Consider the following 24,115-nt stretch of genomic DNA (forward strand, 5'->3'; position numbering starts at 1 on the left):
AATGCAGTCTGACCACGGGCTTCTCATGTTCACAGGAGCACAAACAGGGGACTGTAGTGGCCCAAACATGGAGGGGGAGCAAATCACCAAGGCTTTTTCTTTTTTCCTGAGGTTTACATATTTAAAATTAATTCAGAATTTGTAGTAATCCAGAGTATAATGAATTCAGGCTCATCTGTGTTCTTTTGAAGAAAGGACTCTCCAAAAGTGTAAAGAAATCATACTCAGATTAAAGCATAGTTATACTATGTAACACAATTTCTTAAAAATCTAAACTGTTAATTTTAATGAAAGTAAGTAAAGCAAACTTGGTAGACATTCATCCTGGAAACAAACTGTGTTTGTTACTTTATTCTGCTCAATAATAATAAATTTACATTTCTTTTGAGAATTTCTTAATTCACACAGTTCATTATCAAGCTAACCTCCTTTAATTCTGTGAATTTTGGGGAGCAATTAGACTTTTAATCATGTTTCTATATATTGGTAGACTTTTTATTAAGTAAATACATATTTTGTCCAGGAATTTCAATTAAACACTTTTATATATTATTAGGTTCAACCTTACAATCCAGAAACCAACTCCTGCCTACTTGGTGCAGCTATTCCAATCGCTAAGAGGAACATGACAGCTGCATCCTTAAACAACCTGATGCCTGTTGCCAGTGGGCTGCCCACTCACCCGTGCTTGCTAGGCTCTTGAGAGAAGGCAGAACAAATGATAAGATATAAAACAGGATCAATTCTTATCCTCAACACCATTCTAGAAGAGGATCAGACAACCTGTGTTTTTGGATTCTTCCTTTCTTCCAGGTGTTGTATGTGTTCGGGTATCCCTATTAAGCCAGATCAAGAGAAGCATGATCGCAGATTCTCACACTGAAACTTACTCTCAGGGCCATCCATAGTGGAATAAGAATTCAGGGTCCCTGAATGCCAGTTTTAAGGCCTAACTATCCATTAGTGATGACATCCACTGGTCATAACCCTTGCCTAGGTTTGGAATCAATGCTGTATTTCTGCATAGCTTTCTCAGCACATCTTCACAACCATGACATCGAATACTCTTCTACACACACACACACACACACCCCTTCAGTAATATTTAAATTGTGAACCATATGAATGTATCACCTATTGAAACAAATACTAAGATTAAAATATCCTAATTTCTCCCTGACTGGTGTTGCTCAGTGGGTTGGGCATCGTCCAGCAAAGGGAAAGGTCACAGGTTCAGTCCCTGGTCGGGGCACATGCCCGGGTTGTGGGCCAGGCCCCCAGATGGGGACATGAGGGAGACAATCAACTGATGTTTCATGATGTTTCTCTCCCTCTCTTTCTCCCTCCCTTCCCCTCCCTCTAGAATCAATAAATAAAATATATTTTCAAAAAGTCCTAATTTTATTTACATCCAATTTGACTTAAAATGTTTAAGCAGAAAGACTCCAAGTAAAAAAAAAGGGTATACCATGGGCTATAGTTTACTGAATTCATCTTGAAATAATTAAAAATTATTTCTACTACCAAAGGAATGTGCTCTATTCAACATACACAAAATAGTGGCCAGGGGAGAAAGCTGAAGTAATTTTATTTAAAGCAGAGGTTTCTGCTTCCCCTTCAGTAAAAAGATCCAGGCAGACCCCACCTAAGACCACCTAGCATACTCATTTGGAGGAACAGATGAAAGCAAATACTCCTCCCAGACATTCGCACCAGAAGAAAACACTTGCTACTTTCCAGGCTCAAAATGACAAAACTAATGTTTGCCGAAGAAGGATAGGTTTGAAAGTAGCAAAAATATACCACATAAACCACCAAACTTGATCTTATTTATATCAGCCGTACTGTTAGCCTTTGTGAAAGTCACAGTTTATATGTCAGTGTCGCAAACCTACATATTTTAAGGGTATAAAATATCCCCACATTTAAACTATGTGCTGTGTACTCTGGAGAAAGCATGTATATAACCCAATGCAATGGAAAAGTTGGCTTTCATCAGTTATGATGCTGACTGTATTTTGTCTTCTCCAGCCATTGGGATTCAAGGTTCCTGAAGCATTTTTGCTTTGATGAGTCACATCTGTAATACAATCACTATACCCATCCCTACCTAATATACTGAAACACATTTTCCCCTCCAGGATCTGGCCATAGTCATTTCACAAGAGGAAAAAAAAAAAGAACTGATTAAAAGGAAACAGGACAGACAGTGAGTAAGCCATGAACAACTGCCCAAAGCACTGTAAAAGCCAGATCATTTCCATGTGTTTCAATTAAGGCCGCCATGAGCAGTGGACAAAGAACTAGAGAGAATACTGATAAAGTTGTATCCATTCCCTCCCTTTGTCAGTGTAGTTAGAGACAAAGAATAAGTACAATTACTGGGGAAACTTGCAAAGTTTTAACATAGGAAAGCATTTGGGATAAAGCTAATGCAAACAGTGTGTTGGTAATCCCACCAGCCAATCAGAGCATATTAAAAAGCACTATGGACAGAAAGGACTACGGGTGTATAAGCAGTAGGTGTCTTTCAACGGTAGGGTAACGAATTAGATTTTTTTCACTTCCTTACATGTCAATTATATATTTATTTTAGACAATTTAGAAATTACTTGTAATAAGAAAAAAACAGATTTGGTACAAATCTTTTAGACTAGGCAGTTAAAATCTACAAATCAAATTGAGCATCAAAATGTAATAAATAACATTTACAGTTTTTGGCAAATTCTTCTGGTTATAGTAAACTTTTCTGCAAAATCATTTCCTCCATTAAAGGGTGTTAGAGGTTGAACTGTGCGGGCCCCTAAATTCCTACAGTGAGATCCTAACCCCAGTACCTCCAAATGTGGCCTTATTTGGAAATAGTCACTGCAGATACAATTAATGAATGGTGAGGTGCAATCACCGTAGTGATCGCGTATGATCCAAGCCAATATGGCTGGTGTCCTTATAAAAAGAGGAAGTTTGGACACAGAGACACACACAGAGGAAATTGCACATGAAAATGAAGGCAGAGATCAGGGTGGCATCCCACAGGCCAAAGAGAGCAACACTGTCTCACAGCCTTCCGAAGGCACTAACCCCGCTGTGCCCTCATCTTGGACTTCCAGCCTCCAGAACTGCGAGACAACAGATTTTTGTTTTTGAAGCCACCCAGTTTGTTGAACATTTTTACAAAAGCCCTAACAAAGTAATATAAAAGGTTTCAAAGGCACATGAAGACATAAAACTTTAACCACATACATTTTTCCTAACGATGTCTTTTGCTGTGTAGCGCTTGCAAAATCCCTATGCTCCTCTTCCCCTTCCCACCCTCTCGCTGCAGTTATATAAGGCCCCACAAATAAGTTTTCCCCAAGGGAATGTGAGAAGAGGTGACATGTGCCACATCCAGCCCTGACCTTTAAGACCATGGCCCACCTCCTCCACACTCTCTTGTTCTGCACCAGCTCACATTTGGACACAGCGACAACCCACCTTCAACCACACAGATGAGGCCCATGACTTACGGAACAGCAGAGCAACTTCGCAGAAGGAATCTGGGTCTCTCACTGACAGTGTGGGACAATACCACCCACCAAGTGGGAATACTCACCTTAGACTGTTATGTGAAAGTAAAATAACTCAGTTCCTTAAGTCACGGTATTATTGGGTTTCTCTGCTATAACTGGTTAGCTTTTTGCCCTAACAGAGTATCAGGGGAAATAAAATGTTTCAAACATGTGCAATAAAACAGTATATAGAAAACCAGGTAGATTTCTGAAACAATAACTAGGACTGAATGGGACAAGTTCATGTGTACAGATAGTAAACTGAACCACTATTACAGCTTCAAATTTAAGACAATGCATTTGATCATCTTAGTAGTTGACAAACTGCAATTAAACTCTTTGGAGAAACCTACCAATTCGTATTCTTACAGACATTTTTAATTTTCTTTCATTTTTTAATTTCAAACTTTTTCAGTGGGAATACTTAATTTAGGTTAATAGTTATATCTCTACAATTTTACATATATTTTAAAGGTACAAAAGAAAAACAAAGCAATATATAAAAAGTTTCACACTCCTCCTCCAATCCCCTCTTTACAGAGAGACTGTATGAAGCTGGGAAGGTATCCTTCCAGACTAAAACATTTCTTTTAAATAATAAGGGTAGTCAAATTTTAAACTCAGCTCAAGAGAGGTTTCAATTTTGGTTTGTGATACACACCTATAGTCAAAGCCAAAACACATTCTAATATGCATATGGAGCCTTTGAATTTTCATCACTCTGGAAATAGAAAAGTATTTTTCAAAGATGCTAATGACCAGCAATATGGCCTCTTTCTTGTTCTTAAATGTTTCCCCAAATGTCATTATGTGAAACTGGAATACGTGTGACCAGAAGAAAGTTCCTGGAGAACAATTCAATACTTCTCCATTACTTCATTCTACTGCAGATGAACCATAAGGTCTATTTCTGTCTGGTCAAGACACTGAAAATTACTCTTCTGGAATTTGGGATGTTTGCCTTTAACTTACAGGTTTTTTTCCAGAGTGAGTATCCCAATCCTATATGGACACTTGTCTATCAGAAAGACACTTTCTAATGAACTAAAGAAGAAAATGAGGAGATGAAAACTATTCTCGTTTAGTTACTCAGGAACCTCATTAACCTGTAACCAAGAACAGAATCTGCAATTCTAACCCACAGTTTGTGGGACACACATGTTCCTGGGTGGAAACATGTGTTTCCATTTAAACTGCTGGAATGTATATACGGCTCCACAAAGAGTGATAAATATTAGCAAATCTTCTAAGAATGAAGGTCCTTTATGACCACATACGCTGTGTTTTGATTCAGCTTTTAAAATGTCTGAGTCATACAAAGCTCAACAGTCTGTTTTTTACATCTATCTGCAAGTTAAAGAAAATGAAAAAAAAATTCCTTCCACAGATATCATCTACGTTTCGTACCACAGCCAACCCAAGGCAAACCTGAGCATCTGCTCCTTGTCTTCTGTCTTCTTCCCCTTGCAGCAAGCCTGCCCCAGCTAAAGGCAACACATTCCGAAATGCCCAAGGACTAAGAACAAGTTGGATATTAACCAACGTCACATATTGCCAAATAAAGGGCTTCAGGCAGAGCATATAAACAACAGCATGAACCTAAAGCAGGGATGGAAAACTGTGGTCTGGCACATTCTATTTGGCCCACCCAGCATTTTCAATTTTTTAAAATTTAAATCCCTTTAGGAAATCCATCCCCTCTCCCACTGAAAGAAGGTACTTCATCATATAGGGTACTGTAGCTCACCTTGCACTATGAACCCCTCGTATGTTGTATGCCAGCCAAACATCTGAGGTATGAATGCCACATAAATTCTTCCACCTGAGCCTCCCTACATTCTGGGTCTTTCAATCCACCCAAGCCTACCTCTTCCCGTGGCTAACTTCTACTCTTCTGAAGACCTCAAGAAGTCCTCTCTAATCTCCCAAAGTCCCAGTTAAGTGCTTAATCCTCTGTGGCCCCAGGCTCTCCTGCTATTTCTGTGATCTTATCACCAGACACCAGACTAATTCCCTCAGTGCAGGGCTGATGCCTTGCTCATGTTGGCCTCTCCAGTGTGTAGCACACAGCAGGTGGTAAATAAATATTTTCAGAATGAAGAAATGGCAATATAAGTATCTGCTCTGAAAATATTTGCTTTTAATACTCTTGGCAGAGTATGCAGATGAATCGACAAAAAAAAAGTAGATCACACAGAAGGCACGAGAATAAAGAGGCTTGTAAAGGCCACATCTGGTTACACGTAGGTGCTTTCCAAGGGCTTGATGACCCTCTACAGCACTATTTAATCTCCTACATAGTCGCTGCTATATTTTCACTCTTCCCTACACCTAAGGTAACTATATATTTGTTCCTACGCACGTTTTCTAGATCCCAAACAGCAAAGACACAAACACAATAAATCCAAATAAATAAAAGAAAGAGGAACATGAACTTGAATCAATTTCTTGGACACAACTGGTATCTTCCCTTATATAGCACATTTATTCTTAAGAAATAGAGCTGATCAGAATTAATCAACTATTCTTACTAGTTTCTCATATTCATTTTTTAATCAGCTCCACTCCTATGTCCCTTTGTTATATATGATGGGCCACTGTCTGCACTGAGATCATAGCTTTCAGAGGACACCCAAGGACAGAGCTGACATGGTTACCAACTGTGAGCAAGCAGGTCTAAAGGTGCATCTTCATGGATTATATTATCTGCCCACAGTTATGCTTACAGGAAAAGAGGAAGGCTTTGAGGGGATTCCTTCTCCCTACTTCTCAGGTCAGGAATGTGTTTGGGGAAGAAGAAAATAGGGAGCAAGAGTAAGAGGAGATAATCAGGACAGTACATTTGGCAACCCTCCTTGTCTCCAGGCAAAAACTTCATCAGATTTGCCGAGGAGGAGCCTTTTGACAAAGGTACCGTGACAAACAGCGGCCCACCCTTTCCAAGCCCGGAGCACCTCCAGCTGTCTATCAAGAACACGTGGAGGGAGTGCTTTCAGGAGCTTCTACTGCAGCTAGTGAGACAGGTATGTTTCTCCAATAATTATCACCAAGGCAGGAGTAAAAAGCAACTTACCTTTTGAAAAAAGTCTTCCCCACTTTTGCCTTTTCCTTCAGCAGCAGCTGTAAATAAAAATGTAAACATTTAAAATAGTTTCTTTTTTTTTCAACCTATGTCCTCAAAAACTCTTGAGTATCAGGTATGAGAATACCAAGGTAAACAAGATGCCACTCTTGCCCTCCCAAAGCTCAGTGACTGCCAACAGGTTTCCTCAGGGGATACAAACTTGATAAAGAATAAAATGCCAATCCAATCGCAATTATACATCTTGAGATAATTTCCCACTCCTTTCCTGTCTGAAAGACTCACAAATCTCTATTTTCACATGAAGATGAAAGTAATCTCCTTTCATAGTTAAGGAACTATGTGAACAACTGTAACTACCAATATAATCAGCTGTAGCGCCCTAAGCACTTCCTGTCTGTAATCAGTCCCAGGCCTGTGGCCGCCTTTTTACCGGGGCTAGTGGTACAGGGCCTGCTGAGCTGTGTCAGTTTTATATTTTGCAATGACTATACACTCTGCTTGAATTTTGGCTGGCATCATATACTACTTCAATTCACTCCTTCATTGGCTTATATGAAGAGAGAGAAAAAAATGAGAATTAAACAGTAATGGTAAAGTCGCAGGCAACAAAACTTCATGTAAGATTAATTAAAAGGCTGCTGTATTTGAAGTCTTTTTGTATCTAAATGGTAGCCTATAAATATAGGACAAACCCAGTTCTCTATGTTCAAATGTCTTAAGACTGTTAACATTTTTTCTTTCCATCTGTGGGGAGAGGTGGGCCGTTTGACTAAAGGGAGAGAGGACAAAAGCCAACAGCATCTTGCTTGCTGCGGGCCTCCAAGTGCATCTTTCAGGGGGTAAACACCCAACAGGTGCCCGATTAGAATGCAGAGGGGCAGTGGTTACCTGGAGCAGCCCCCTCTCGCCTGGACAGCAAAAGGAGCTGGGGTGAGAACTCTGGAACTTGTTAAAATGATTAAAGACCCAAGAAGTATGACAGATCATTGTTAGGAGAAGGATTCAAAATTCAAAGAAATTCTCTCTGCCTTCAAAATAATAACAGGTATTATTAACTGTTTTCCCACCGACTTTTTTTTAAATTACACAGTTAAATACAAGACAGGACACAACTTTGTAAAAGTGTGTTTTTTGTCATCAGGTTTTTATCCAACAAAGAGAACACAGAGTACAGGCCTCTGTGATTACCAAGGACAAACTGAGGAAATGCATGAAAAATAGCTAAAAAGAAATAAACAATTAAAAATTGGATTCCAATGTTTGGCAGGCTACATTACCCTGCCCACTGCCAAAGATGTTCTTGTCCTGATCCCTGGAACCTACGGATTCATCAGCTTACCTGGCAAGAGGGATTTTGCAGAGGTGATTAAAAATCAAGAATCTTGAGATAGAAGGATAATCCTGAATTAGCGAGGGGCCCCCAATGTAATCACAAGGGGTCCTTGTGAGACTGAAGCTCCTTGATGTGGCCCAGTGACACACACATCAGACCTCTGACCTCCAAAGCATGAGATAATTAATTCACGTTGTGAGTCACTGTGTTTGTGGTCATTTGTTACAGCAGCAAAAAACGAATACATAATGCCAATACCACTTTAACTTTGTGTTTTGCACAAACATCACACTGTGAATGGCATGAACCAAGTATGGACCCTGAGGTGAGCATCTGAAGCACACATTTCCACAAAAAGATTCCACACAGTTTACTCTACGAATTATGATTTTTCACTCTCTAACTTTGAAGTATATCAGCATTAAAACCTTTTTAAAAACATTAAATGAAAATCTGAACAGAAGAAAAGCAAAGTTTAATCTTTCTAAATAAACTGGCAAATGTGGTGGACCCTCGCTAGAGGGGCCACCCACACAAGGTAAAAGGTCAGAGCCCAACCCAAAGACACACATCGAGGTATCGACTGCCTTGCAGGAGCTTCAGTTCAGCCACCTCTCTGGCTGCCTTTAACTCTAAAGCTGAAAATTGTTTAAAGGGGTCCTAATAAATAACACAACTGCTTGGCAATGAAAACTACATACCAGGGCACAAAATTGTGAAAAAATTGTATGACATCAAGGCAACTTTTCTTCGAAAAGAAATTTTAGAATCAAAGATATCTTCAAAGGCCTATCAAGGAAGGCAGATAATCACCCCTTTCACACACACAGAACTCTTAACACAACTTAGAATTCATCAGTTTAAATTTCATGACACAACTATATTTCATCACAGAAACTCCCTTTTGGACACTTATTTTGCTCATGACAAACTCATTATGTCACGACCTTGAAATGCCCCCTCATTCCAAATCTGAACAGACTTCACAGAATGGCCATTCAATAGCAGAATGAATAAAAAAGGGGAAATTGCCTTAGTTAGATCCAAACTACAATTAACCATGTTCCAGGGAAACATCTAAAATATAACCAGAAATCTGCACCTTTCAGCAACCTTATGATTTGTGGGGGAAGAGGAGGCAGGGCGCCAGAAATGGCAAACTCATTAGCACCAAAAATCACTGTTCTTTTTCATTACAAATGTTTATGCTGAGAAACTCCAAATCTGAGTCTGATTTTCTCCTAAATCATGAGAAGTGGTCATTTCCCAAGCCCACTAGAGCCCTGGTAAAAGAACCTGGGTAGATCATTGTCTCAGGTGGAAACCACTGCGGGTCCCAGTCACTGGCTCTTTGCAGGGAGTGTCCTTATCTGGGTCTCCTGCAGGACTTTCACTGGCCACACCCAAGCAGAGTTGTCCAGGCCGTAGAAGCCAATCTAGGGAGAGCACCATTTCACCAGAAGTGTCTTCTCTCCACAAACAGGAACGCTTCTGTGCCCGAATGTGAGAGTTCAATTCTCCAACTTACTCTAAAATCCTCGGTATCAAAATACAGATGCTGAAGAAGTGAGAGATTGGAGGGGGGGGGTGCTGGTAGAATATTTTTTTCCTCAATATAAACGTAGGCATTTAAGATGTTCATTTTACCTGGCTGGCGTAGCTCAGTGGATTGAGTGCGGGCTGGGAACCAAAGTGTCCCAGGTTCGATTCCCAGCCAGGGTACATTCCTGGGTTGCAGGCCAGAACCCCCAGCAACCGCACATTGATCTCTCTCTCTCTCTCTCTCTCTCTCTCTCTCTCCCTCCCTCCCTTCCCTCTCTAAAAATAAATAAATAAATAAATCTTAAAAAAAAAAAAAAGATGTTCATTTTAGAGACCCAGAAAAGAACAAAGGGAAGTTCGCTTTCACCCCACAAATATGTGTCTTATACTGGCAGATTAAAACAGTCAAGGTTATGCCCCCTTTTACACAACCTTAGCCCCTATGTCCAAAGCCACCCAACTAGTGAGAGAAAGCCAAAATTAAAATTCAGTTCTACTGACAACTTTCCCAAAAGATCTTTTCACAGCCACAGCTCTTCCCAAATTAAACCTAACAGGACTGTAATTTAGCTCTTCTCATTCTGGACAGTGTGCTAAAAAGCGAGTCGCTTTACTCCTAATCCAACACTAGAGCTAGGCAGCTACCATCAGGCCTGAAGAATAAAGGTTGCTTCTAGGGAGTCCATCTGAGAATTGGACTGCAAGAAAAAATAGGAGGTATGATAATATCTGGATTCAATGGCTTTCTCTCCAGTACATTTGCAGGGGAAATGTTGCTTGTGCAATGAACCAGCCCCTGCTTGATGTCATGACATCCTTTGACCTTTGAAGTCTGATTATGTTCTGTGGTATAACAGTTCCATTGAGTCCTCACATTCTTGTACACTGATACACCCTCATCCTTTCTATTCCACAGTAATATAAACACACATAATGATTTAGTAGCCTTTTTCTGTCTTTACAATATGACTTCTGCCTGATGTTCCAAAATTTAATCGTTTGATTGTATAAACCCTGGATTCTTCTTGCCAATGAAAGCAATTGTCTTTACTTTCATGACACAGAATAAATTATTTCAATACTACTGAAGCACGGCTTCATGGGTTGTGCAGGTAAAGCATTTCATATTTTAAGCTGAACAACTCATTTTTTATGTTTATTATAATTTATTCAGTGCTTGGCCATATTTTATTTCATATTTTTGCTTCACAAGAAATATGGGATGGTGAAAGCCATGGCCAATAAAAACAGCAGAAGTTGAAACAGGTGTAAACTATTACAGTCCCCCAAACTTCAGGGGCAAATCCAGTTAATTACTGAATTAAAGTGGGGCGGAGGAGCTCAATTTTAAATTCTTTGTAGGACACATGGAAACTTGTTTAAATATTCTTTTCATTCTGAAACGCTTTTCCATTGTTAACATCTTATGGTTTATGGAGCCAAATCTAAAAACACAAGGGCTATGCATTTCATAATTAAAATCATTTTGTATTGAAGATTATTAAACGTTCCCTTGATAAGCAATGGGTTTTCTCACCCCTGTGGAATCTGAGCAAGAAAAAAACAAGTTCAAATTATAAAAATAATTCAGAAATAAATCTTCAAATCTGTACAGATTCAGGGCATTCCTCCCTTTTTTAAAAGACGCCCCAACTACAGCACATTTGTAACTAAGAAGGCTACCATACCTTAAGGTCGCCTGAAAGATAAGTTTCTCATCATTACAGAGCCTGAATCTCCTGTAAAAACATGTTAGTAAAAATTTAAAACATTCACTCAGGGTATCAATTTAATCCTTATCCTAAAATAGCTAAGTCATACACTTTATTCTGTATATTTCTGTTCTCAGAAAAGTCCTCCAACTCTCTGGCCAATCGCACTGATGGAGGAATCAGCAGAAGATGTGGAAGATGCAGTGTCTATATAAACCAGGAGAACTTTTGTGTTCATGAATCATATCTAACACTCTAGATGCATGCAAATCTCCGAGAATTGACTGAATAAATAGTAGATATTAAGCCTATTTTTATTTTTTTAATGTTTCTTGATTTTTCTAAATAGAGAGGAAGGGAGAGAGAGAAAAGCATCAATGTGAGAGAAAAACATCACTTAACCACCTCCCATACATGCCCCGACTGGGGATGGAACCCACAACCTAGGTACGTGTCCTGACAGAGAAGTGACCTCAACCTTTTGGTGTATGGGACGATGCTGCAACCAACTGAGCTACACCAGCCAGGTCCAAGCCTATTTTTAAGGTTTCTTCAATTTACAATTTAAATCATTCAAATTCTCTAGACAACTGCAGAACACTTTTCAAGTTTAAACTTCAGTAGAGAATACTGCCATTTAATGCTGTATGTCACAGTAGATATAAGGATTCTCAGATCTCATCTTTCCTGAAACTCCCTTCCTACTTCCCAAGTCCACTGTGAATATATCAAATATACCTGCCCTGGCTGGGTGTGTGTGTGGGGGGGGGGGGGAATCACATGGCCTGTTGAGAAAAATCAAAAGGAAATACATAAAAGTAATGTAAATTTTACCTTGATAGTGGCTAGATACTTAAGAATGATTTTCTTCTTCGGTTTAATTTTTTCTTAAATATTGTTTTATTTTTGCAGTTAAAAATTCCCATGTTCAAAAATGCAATAAATTGCCCTGGCTGGCATGGCTCAGTGGATTGAGTGCCAGCCTGTGAACCAAAGGGTCACTGGTTCGATTCCCAGTCTAGGTCACATGCCTGGGCTGCAGACCAGGCCTCCAGTAGGGGGCTTGTGAGAGGCAACCACACATTGATGTTTCTCTCCCTCTCTTTCTGTCTCCCTCCCTTCCCCTCTCTCTAAAAATAAATAAAAATCTTTTTTTAAAATGCAATAAATTATTTAAGGAGACTGTAAGGATGTACAGAATCATCTCAATTCTACAGGTAAGTATATATGAGTGTATTACACATAGTGTATATGTTAGAAAAAAACTATAAACACCAAAATGTTAACAATTGTTATTTGAGTGGTAAAATTATTGAGTCATTTATCACTGTCTCCTTTGTGTTGTCCAGGAAGCTTTAAATAGCTTGAACTTTTTAATTAGATAAAAATCATTTGAAATCCTTCTTCCTGTTTGAGAGTGAACTGAATTTTACCATTACTGGTTTGTCACAGCATCATTTTCAATCCACTGTGCATAAAGCAATCCAGCAAAAGTCTGAAGGTCAAATGTGGATATAAGCTACCTAAAAAGACAGAATGACTAACACACTATCAGAGATGAGTAACAGCCAGCCAATAAAACCACACCAAGTATAGAACTCCACAGGCCTCAATTAACCCAGCACCTTCTAGATTGAAGTACTGACTTTCTACAACTCTCAGTGGAGAAGTTTTAACAACTTAGGCCTATAATAAGAAATTTCTAGCTGAAAACACTAAATAATCCAATATTTGGAAAACTTCTGTGATTCATAGGTACTTTTAATAGCTAGCTAAAAGACAGAAAGAGACATTCTCTAAAATGCATAAACCATAAAGAGAAAAATATTATGTATGTATACCTAATTGAAATAAGACCATGTTTACTAAAAGGTCACATCAAGTCAAATAAAATACATATAACACCTTACTAATTTGACACATTCTAAAAAGGCTGAATGACTAAGAATATGAAAGAAAAGAGATGGATTATCTACAATAATTTGGACCAAGATCATGGGTCTTAACTGAACTATACCAAGAAGGCATCCTTTGAGGTCATGCTTTAAAATTTCGCTTCTCACCAAATTTTTAAACGGAGTTAACAGGAAAGACAAAGACCCCCTGGGGGCAGGGGGAGGAGTCCTATCTATTTACTCTAGCAATGGGGGCCACTGCTGTCTCTTTAAGATTTACACCTACTAACCCAGTGATTTTCAACTTTTTTCATCTCATGGCACACATAAACTAATTAGTAAAATTCCGTGGCACACCAAAAAGTATGTATTTTTGCCAATCTAAGCAAAAAAATAGGTATAATTTTGATTCACTCACACTGGACAGCTATTGTTGTGTCGGCTGCTGTCATTTTTTTATTTGATAACCTAAGGAAAAAGAGGTCAGTGCCCTTCACTGCATGCTACTCATTTCAAAAAGTATTACAGCCCCTGAGTTGAGAATCACTGTCCTAACCCCAACAATTAATTCCTTGGCAGACCACACTTCTCAAAATGCAACTGCAGGGGATTTTCGTCACATGCTAAATCTCTCAGGGAGGTAAAGCTCTGCCAACATTCCATTGGGGGGGCGGGGGGGGGGGGGGCACGCAATGTAAGATGGTGGCAGCCCTGCCACACACTCAGAGCCTCAAACAAAGCGTTTTCCTGAGCCCAGCCACCTTCAACCATGTGCCACAAGAATTTTTAAAACATGAGATACCTGACTATTTAGTCAGGGGCACTGACGTCTTTTCCCTCAGACTATCAAATAAAAAAAACTGACAACAGCCAACACGACAATAGCCATCTGGTGTGAGTGAATGAACATTACACTTTTTTTGTCAGATCGGCAAGAATATATTTTTTGGTGTGCTGCAGAATTTCAGTAATTAGGTTATGTGTAACATGAGATGGAAAAGGTTGAAAATCACTGCTCTAGTCTAGGAACTTTTAGTTCAGAAAGTATCTGTTGCCGTCAAATGTAGGAAAACAATTATTCACAAAAATCTGAGGCCATCTAAATTACATTATGAATTGCTTCAGGCAACTTTTAACTTGAACTCTTCAAGCAACTCTGGTGAAGAGTTTATTCGAGCTTCAAATTTGTTGACCTGACAATGAAGACCTCCTCGTCAGCTGATGACCCTAACATACACCCATGGTATCTCACTCCAACTGATTAACAGGTACTTTGTTCACATCAAGCATCTTGCTTTTAGACCCTCGTTCTTCTTACATAAGGGAGCCCCGTAGCACCACTGAGTCTGGCCTGGGATCACAGACACTATTTGACAACTTTGAGTATTTACATATTATTATTTTTTAAAATAAAATGCTCTTCTGGCTTTATCAAAAGCTAGAGGGGGTGCATGGCCTTCACACAGCTGAATGGAGTTATGAATACCTAACACACCACAGTGAGCTTCTGTTGGTCTTCCCATGGAGTTACACTGTCTGAAGCATAAGCCACTGGCCACTTGTGGCCACTGAAACGTGGCTAGTCTGCATCCAGATGTGCTGCAAGAGCAAAAAACATACTGGATTTCAAAGACTCAGTAGAGAAAAAGTAAAAAAAATCTCATTTTTTAAACTATATGTTGAAATACTACCATTTTTAATACATTGTGTTAAAGAAAAACTGTATTAAAATTAATCTCACCTGTTTTATTTTACATGTGATAATAAAATTTTAAATTACATTTGTGGTTCACATTATATTTCCACTGTACAGCGTTACTACAGGACATAACTTACTTAGCTGTTCCCCAAAGAGGACTGAAACTATTCAAGTAGAGAGCACGGTGACAGGCTACAGAAAAGAAGGAATGTTTCGAAATAGCAAGAGTCAGCAGCTGAAATCAAAGCTGTATCTGTCTTAACCTCCTGGGAGCATCTTGAAGGAGAAAGAAAAGGTTGGTTGTTATTTTGGAAGGGTTATGGGAGGGTTAAAGAATTAAAGTAGTTTGAATAAAATATATAATGTTAATAACCATTTCCTTAATATCCAGTGTTGGCCCAGTCCAAAACCATGAAACTATTTAAGAGTTTATGTGGATGGTTATTTAATGGAATGAAGTTTATATTTCTTTTGTGTTTGTAATAACATGGCAATGGGGCAAGCCAACCGGTTTTAAATCAGAACCAAATGTGTCCCAGGCATGTTTAAAGTTCAGGTTATATGCAGAAATCCACGACAAGGCAGTCTATTTACTGTTCTTCCCACCAAATGGGTGCAGGGGTAGGAAGGCACAAAGATATGCCTGCTTTCAAGAGGACTACTCCAGTTCAACTCAACACTAAAAGGCTCATTTACTGATTCATTTAAACAAAACGTATTTGGCACCGGCAGCACATGGTGAGAAGATAAAAGTTGTGGAGTCAGAGAAACCTGGGTTCAACTTGGTCTGCCATTTACTAGCCGTATAATTCCAGGTGGTGATTTAGCCTCCCTAAGGTTCTGTTTTCACCTCTAAAATATACAAATAAGCACTCTATAAGCATTTAATATATGGAAGCCAGCAACCTTGACTTCAAAGAACTCACAGTCTTACTGAACAGTAAGTTCTTTGAGGTCAACAATAAAAATGACAAGACTCTTAAAGGTTGAACATTACATATAAGAGTCACGGACAACAGGAATTCTAAGAATGAACATCATAGGGAGCTTCTAAGCTGACTGCGTAAAGTGGGAAAGGACCAACACATGGCGAGATGGGAAAAGTGACTTCTAGGGAGAAAGAAGGCTGTGAATATCCATGTCTGTCTTTCCAAAATTTCAGTTTCCCTTTATGTGCATCAGAGCACTAAAGTAGTATCTGCTCCTAGAAGCAGTCACAGGTACAGAGCAGCAGAGAAGAAAGGGACCCCCCCACCAGTGACTGGGGACATGATTCTTTACCTGAGGAAGCACCCCTCCACGGAGGACTGTTGGGAAGTATGGGTGTGCAGTGGTGGCAAGCGGTTGCTGTCACAGGAGGCGTTCTGGAGGGCCTCGGTGCAGACATTCAGTGTCAGCGGACATTGGGTCTCCGTGGTCAGGGCAACCACAAAGAGCCCACTGGGACTCAACAAAGGACTGTCCTGCCTGTTGTGACAATGCCCCTGTTTGAGCAATACTGGTAGGGTGTTTCTTCTAGAAACGGCCTTTCTTTAGTCAATGATCTTCCAAATAGTACGTGTCTGTGCCACATCTCCTTTCTACACTGTCAGTGAACAGTGGGCAATTCACTCCCATAATCTTTAATCTTTCCATACTCTTTTAAGTTGTCAATAAATTTAACTATCACAAAATTCGTCTTCTTTTCATTGCATGCTGCTTCCACTAGCTCAAATGAGATAGGTCTGATTAAGCAAACATACTTCATCCAATAGGACAAGGGTTCTCTAATACTCTGGTTGACTGCAGGCATAACAGTAGAAGAGAGAGGTGCTCACGAAAAAAGTCATATTCTGGGCCCCACCCACGATCCCACTGAATCTTAATTTTTAAGAGAGTCCAGGAATCTGCATTTTCATATACATACCATACCAGATAATTCATACACACAGTTAAGTCTTGGGCATTGTGACATCCTGGAATCACACAATAAGATCGAGGCTTTATTTCCAAAGCCTCAGTCAAGATGGCTTTCTGTTACCCGGGCCAGTTGCCCATTGCTGACTATTGCATTCCACCTTAACCCTGGGACTACAAAGAAGTACTCTGAAGCATGTAAAGGGTTTAAATATGATAAGCCATTCTAGGCATCAAGGTCATGCCAGTGTTCTGGGTTTTTAACATAACTCATTACAATTATGTAATTATTACAGCGAGAGAAGCTGCTTTTCAGGACTAACCAGAGGATGCAGTTACTGACTCACATGTTATCATCAAAACTGTTTCTGCCCCTTCCTAAACTTCGTACACTCAAGGCCTGTTGACCCCAAACTGCCTCATACTACATCTCATTAGAAGAGGTCTAAAGGGCTAAAAAAATACTGGTCCTGGGGGACATTTTTCTCTGCTTGAGAGGACCAGGTCTATGACCTAAAGGCTTGTGGGATGAGGGCAGACATGCAAAAGAGGGGCAGCAAAGGGGCCTCCTCGGGGGGACCTGACCAACACTCCCAGCATGCCCTGCTTCCACAGCTAGCTGCACAAGACCACCTTCTATAAAATGTGGCTTTGCACAATCAAGTTACTAAAGATCAAGGCACCCTCATTCAGAAGACCTAGGAAAATATTTAGGGGAGCTCTTATTTCTTAAACTCAGCAGTCTGCAGCTGATAAATCACATGCCTACTTTTATGAAATTAAGCAGATCACCTCCTCTCAAAACGTTTGGTTTGAAAAATGATAAACTCTTCGAGGGCTAAGCCATCAATTCTCATCTGAAAAGAATCATTTGTTTTTGTTAAAGCTAATTGAAACCTAACATCTGATTATAATTTATTCCATTTAAAGTTCTTGGTTTGTTAACATGAATTCATTTTTCATCAGTAGGCAGAAAACCACCTTTAAATGTGGTTTTCATCTCAACAATGCTTGAACAGTAATTTTAAGGTAATAGTCTTTGGCCTAGGATAAAAGTTATAACAGATATCATTACCTCGATTTCCTTCCATAAAATATGTGTGTATATTTATGATGCAAATACGGTAGGAACATTCTTAAGTTGTAGCTTTTTTCTTATTCCTCGAATTGTAACTTTGGTTCAGGAATCACATTCTATCTCAATTAAAGTGGATCTGCTGTAATAGCAGAGTGGGCCTGTAAGTATTCATTTTCTTGAACAGTTCCATCTTCTCAGCAGCTTTGTGCACTGTGTTTACTTTGGAAAGTTTCAGATCATTTTTCTTAAGTTCAAGAAACTGAAATGTCTTAGGCCTAGATTATACACCAGTCTCCAAATAGTCAAACCTTTCGAACAAGGTAATGTAAATTTCTTCTCCTGTTTGGGTTGGGAGTTGGCAATGTTCAGTCAAGTTCTGAATATCCGTGTTTGGGGCACCTACCCTCAAATACACTGTAAGAATCGTCTGAAATAGCTTTCTCCTTTTGCTAAATCTGTTCAGGTTAATTTCAGAAAGGTTTGAAAATAAATTCTTGATCTTTAATGGGTCAGATACAATACTTGAATCCATCCTTTTTTAAAAATTGTGTACTTTTCCAGAGAAATTGTGAAAATTATATCAGATGAAAGTTTTATAGTTTATATGATTATAGTAAGCCTAAAATTCAGTAAAAAACACAATACAAATATAGTGCTTGTACAGTAAATACTTGTACAAGTGCTTGTATAGTGCTTGTACGGTAAAGTATAGATTCATGCAATCATTTTGAAAAATAAATTGGAATATATAAAGAAAAACTATAATTTCTATGTACTTCACCCAATAATTCTATATCTAGGAGACCAAGTCCTAAGAATATATTCCAAAACATTAAATAAAAAGCAAAAACTACTGACACAAATATGTTCATTTTAGTAAAATTTATAAAGGCAAATACACATGAGAAAAGCAATATGAGAATTAAGAAAATTTAGATAGATGGTTATTCAAACATTTTATCATCATTTAAAAAGATGATTTATATGATTTGCAAGAACACAGTAAGGAAAGTGATTATAATAAAATATCCAGTTAAAAAAGAAAATTAGGTAGGCTCTTTAAGTGTCTCATAAAACTGTATGTGCAACATGACTGTAATTATTATTACTTAAATAAAACATACAAAAAGTAGAGGCATTCATCAAAAGGTCAGAATGTGTATGCTAAAAAAGAGTATGATTATACTATATTTTATTTCCCAAATTTTCCTGGGATATAGCTACTCAGACCCATCGAAGTAAAAACCACTTAAGAGTTTTTATCGTAAGTCTAATCATTTCTAAAAGTATCCGCGAGAAAATAACGGCTCTATGAATTTGTATTTTCTCATCTATCTAGCCCCAGTAAAGTCTGATTTCCAAAGGATATTTTCAAAGTCAAAATGAATATACAAAACAGTAGATCTTGCCCAAATTCCTCAAATATCTACCCGAGCTAGAATGCTTGCCTTCCAGAAGGTCCTGCCAAGCTCCTCCCCCCACGGTGCTGCAGAGATAGCCTCAGCCTCCCGTCCCCTGGCCCTGAATCCATACGAATGCTCTCGGTGTGCAATCCAGTCGGCTTAACCAAACCTACTCAGAAGCCTGAAACAGAACACCAGGGCTGCGGGGTTCCCAAATAAGCACCTTTTACAAGCACAATCACAAGCCAACAAAAACGATTTTGAAAAATGGGGTGCTTTGCTACATGCCTCTTGTAACAGCAAGGGCTGGGAGTCAGCTTCTCAAAATTGTGCTGCTGTATGAAGCACGAAAAACCCCCTCACACTCACATGCAGAGACAAGGAGTGCGAAGGGAGGAGCAGAAGGTTCGCCGCCAGCAATTAGGAAAACAGTAACTTGAGCTTCAGTGGATGCATCTTGAAGCAATTCTGGAGCTATCTTTATCCAAAGAACTTCCAAAAATGTGATGAATCACAAAACACAAAGAAACACCAGGTGTTCCTTCCCATCCTCTTCTACTAGACTTTGTGAAAGACCATCAAAATTGCATTGGTTACAGTAAGAGTGTTGGCTGGGAGGCAATCAGGTAGCTAGAGTTTATGAAGAAATATTTGCAAAAGAAGTCTCTTACTCTTCACCCTCCTGCCCGTGAAAGAGAGAAAAACTGGTCTCAGCGTTTTCAAATGGAGATGCTCCTAGATCGATCAGTTAACATTGATCTGGTACTGTGTCCGACCCTTTTCCAGGTGGGAATGAGGGAAAGAGAAAGGAAGAGGAACAGTTAAGTAAAAGAAAATTCAGAGGGATATTTTTTAAAGTATTTGAAGGACGTATAGTTAGAAAGACAATCAACATTATTGCAGATTATTATCTAAAGATATTAAAAACCTGTCCCCAACTTTCTCCACCACTCTCCTTCCCAAAACAGAAGGAAAACCAGGCAATGACAAAAGAGAAGGCAAAGAACATTATCCTTATTTTAGCCAAAACCAAGTCGGCCACACATGAAATACTGCGTGTATTTCTCATCACACCACCTAAAGAAAGGACTGTGTTTAGATAAGGGCAATTAATATAATAACTGAGGTATTTGTTAGAGACTATTTTCCCTCTAATGAAGTTTTCTGTGGAAATTTCTTTCTAGTAAAAAGTTGAAAACATAATAAAATCACATTTATAAAATTATGAAAGATATGAAGAGAATACAAAGGTTTCTCATATTCTAGAAAATATAACCTATATATTCTAGAAAAACAGCACCACCTCTTCTTGAGAAACCTTAGTGAGCACTACTTTTTACGTGGTTAGCAACTCTATGAAACTTGTTGACTAGAAACAGAACCAGGCACAAGAAGAACGAAGAGCGGTTCATGCACTCCAGTCCTCAGAGGCGGGGCACGTGTGAGGAAAGACTGGGTGTCTGCAGGGTGAAAAGATCACCCACCTCAACTCCTGAGGGCACACCAGCCTTCACAGAATAGTACATGTCTTGGTGCCTAATAATAAGAGTATCTGGCAATATAGTTATCTTGCTACATTTTATAACCTCCCCACCAGTGAAATTTAACTTCCCACACTTTCAACCATGCAACAGGTAAAATAAATGTGCTTTTCAGTCAAGATCAAGAGATGAGTCTCCACATCGTGCCCACCCTGGACTGAATCCTTCCTGACATTTGTTCTTACGACTCCACGTCACCTAAAGCCGTGTGAAAGAGCACGTGTACGTGTGTGTGTGTGTGTGTGTGTGTGTGTGTGTGTGGTGCCTTCAGGGCACAGGGCACAAAAGGCGAGCCCATTTCCAATCAGCAGATCTCGTCAAAGATCAGTTCCTCTAAAGCAAAATTCTTTTAAAATAAAAGGTTTTTAAAGTAAAGTATTTCCCACTGATGTCTAAACATGGGCATATGGTTATATTCTACACTTCTGCACATCTCAGTTTATTTGTTGATCAATTGCCAGCAGTTGCCCCCCTTTTTAAAATATATAGCCTAAGAACTTACAAAACCGTAAGAGATTGAGAACAATGGAAAAGAACCTTAAATGTTTGGATAAGCGGACTCACTTTTTTTATTTTAATCCTCACCTAGGATATGTTTATTGACTTTAGAGAGGGAGAGAGAGGGAGAAGGAGGGAGGGAGGAAGGGACATCAGTGTGAAATAGAAGCATCGATTGATTGCCCCCCATACACACCCTGATTAGGGATTGAACCCACAACCCACGCATGTATTCTGACTGGGAATCAAACCCACAAACTTTTGGTGCACGGGACACTTCTCCAACCAACCAAGCCACCCAGCCAGGGCATTTTTATTTTTCTATTAGAGAAACTTGGAACACTTTTGTTTAGGCCGTGGGTTTACATGAAAAAATAAAAAATAAAAAACAATTCTTTTAACATCTGGTATAATTCCCAAGCCTCCTGCTTTTCAAGGAAGAGGAAAATACACTCATGTCCCAAAGCATCCATGTTTACAAGAAATCCAAGTACCATCTCTAACTATCACAGTCTTCCTCAATGCATACCACATTTCTTGGCAGTAAATAGAACTGAAAGCACCAAAATTCTTTTAATTAAGGAAAAAATGTTAAGAGATCCTCTAAAACAGGGAAAGATTTGTTTTTAATAGACTTCATTATAATGAGTCATTTCATAGATAAGAGAGCTCCAGGATGGAAGCCAAGAACCAGCAGACACAGCTCCTTCGCACAAGCGGGCCGTTACATCCAGTCACTTCGGAGATGTCACAAGTCCTGCGTGCAGCCCAGGGAGAGGGGTCAGCGCTGGATCCTTAGTCAGCAGCTACACTGGCTTTGGAAACTCTCTGTACGAAAGATGGATTTCTCCTCGGTAAAAACAGTCCCAAACTCTGCTAAGAGCAGTCTTCTGCTCCATGCTCAATCCTCTGACAATAAAGTTAACTGATAGAAGAACCTACCATCCACAATCCTCCTGGACTGATGATTGTTTATTAATGCCATATGAAAAAATACAACTTTAGATTATCTGAAAATAATTACAAATGGATGAAGATGGGGACAAAAGCAGTATGTAATGTAGTAACTGGGAATTCATTCTTAGCTGTACCAGGTACCAGCTGTCCAAGTAAGCAAAATGACTTAACCTCCCTGCACCTTCGTTTCCTCTTCACGTGAAATGGGGGTAAAAATAGTTCCTACTCATATGTTTTTACTGGGTTCTCCAGAAGCAAGTGACAAGACTCTGTGACACGTATTTGAGTGGAAGGAGTTTATGCAGAAGTTGATCCCAGGGGTCGCTGACAGGGAGGTGGGAAAGTGCAGGGGAATACAGCAAAGAGGGAAGCTCCTATAGGTGTGTAAGCAGGTTTCCTCTGTGGGCCTCCGGGCCACCTCTGGAGGAATCTCTCAGAGACAGCAGAGAGATGCCTCCAAGCTGTCCCTTGGAGGGGCTTGGACACTGCTATTCACCCACCGGTTACAGGCTGCCACTGGCTGAGGGGGAGCCTCTGCTGGGAGAAGCTCCGCTGGCTGCGGTGCCACAAGGCAGGACTCACAGGAGTTAGGTGAACCAAGTCATCACCCTGAAATCCAAGCTCCCAGGAAAACCCACAGTCCTGAGCAAACTAGGATAGCTGGTCACCCTGCCTGGTGCTTGAGTGGTGAGAGGTAGGAGCAGGGCTCTAACAGCATCTGCTCTGTCAGCCAATGTCATGAGGAGCAGAGGCACTCTGTGCAGAGTGCTTAGCCAGGGCGTGGTGCTTCGTCAGTGCTGGACAGTAGCTATTACTGCACAGGAGACATGTGGTGCACGTGCCACGCCACACCGGGCACACACTGTGCCCTCGAGCTCAGTCTGCTGGAGAACTCCATTCAGGCGGCCAGGCCCCACCCGCCTAAACAGCTCCAGAAAGCCCCCAACGAGAACCTCTAATATGAGAAATGTTGTTTCTACCTGTTATTATCAAGATGGAGCAGAGAATCTCAGCTTCAAGGCAGACACAAAAGAAAACTAAAGGTGTCAAAAACAGTAGAAGCAGCTCTCCTAATATACCTCCACATCACCAATGTCCTTCCCTTCCCTCCTACAACACAAAGGGTCTGACACACAGAGGACCCTGACCCTCGAGGCTGACAAAATACACCCAGGCACCCCTGGGCAGCCACTCCCATCTGGGGTGTCATCTATTTGCAGAAAGCCAACTGTATCTGTTCCCAAATATGTCTGTCAAATACCCCCAAAATATGAATGTTTCCAATCAGTGTCCCATTTCAGAAAACGCCTTGACCTTATAAGAAAACAAAAGATAAATGTATATTTATATTTCAAAAGTATAATAGAATATTTATAGTTTGTGTACTTTTTATGATTCCAAGTTTATTTGGCTTCAAATGCATTGGAAAAGCATTTCTATTGTATACAAACACTTCCCGTATCACTTCTCTCAGTATGCAGGGCTGGCTGGCGGGGCTGGCTGACGTGTCTGTTCAAAAACACCTTTGCAAACAATCTATGTGAAGCACTCTCTGAAGGTGGCAGAGAGGATGCAAACCCTAGGTCCCTTCCTGACGGGTTACTAATGAAATGAAATTAATTACTTCCCACGATACACAGAAAGTACAAACCATCTTATCAATAACTGCCAAGAATACAATCTTTTTCATAAAAATTTTATTTTTGAGCCTTAATATACTCAAGTCTTTATTAAAAATCCTACATTGGAAAATACCTACATGTGCATGGACTGACTTGAAATTTTGAAAATAAAAAATACTTTTCCTTTCCCCGAAGCTCCTGGGCAGTGGGCTCCTGGAACTTTGTAACAGGACACCTGGAATGTACACTGCTATATACTGTTTGGGAAATGTCAATTCTGCTCAATAGGGCAGGAAAATCTGC

The 24,115-nt window shown here is 39.7% G+C and overlaps 1 protein-coding gene across 3 annotated transcripts in view; it reads right to left on the reverse strand.

Moving 5' to 3' along the window:
- Positions 1–24,115, reverse strand: part of BICC1 (BicC family RNA binding protein 1) — a 265,955-nt gene that overhangs the window by 172,810 nt on the left and 69,030 nt on the right. For all 3 annotated transcript variants that reach the window (XM_036026936.1, XM_028514016.2, XM_036026937.1), the window contains exon 2: positions 6,625–6,671. In XM_036026936.1, coding sequence (XP_035882829.1) covers positions 6,625–6,671 — 47 coding nt within the window. The remainder of the gene's footprint in view (positions 1–6,624; positions 6,672–24,115) is intronic.

The sequence above is a fragment of the Phyllostomus discolor genome, chromosome 5, assembly GCF_004126475.2.
Source record: "Phyllostomus discolor isolate MPI-MPIP mPhyDis1 chromosome 5, mPhyDis1.pri.v3, whole genome shotgun sequence".
Classification (NCBI taxonomy): Eukaryota; Metazoa; Chordata; class Mammalia; order Chiroptera; family Phyllostomidae; genus Phyllostomus; species Phyllostomus discolor.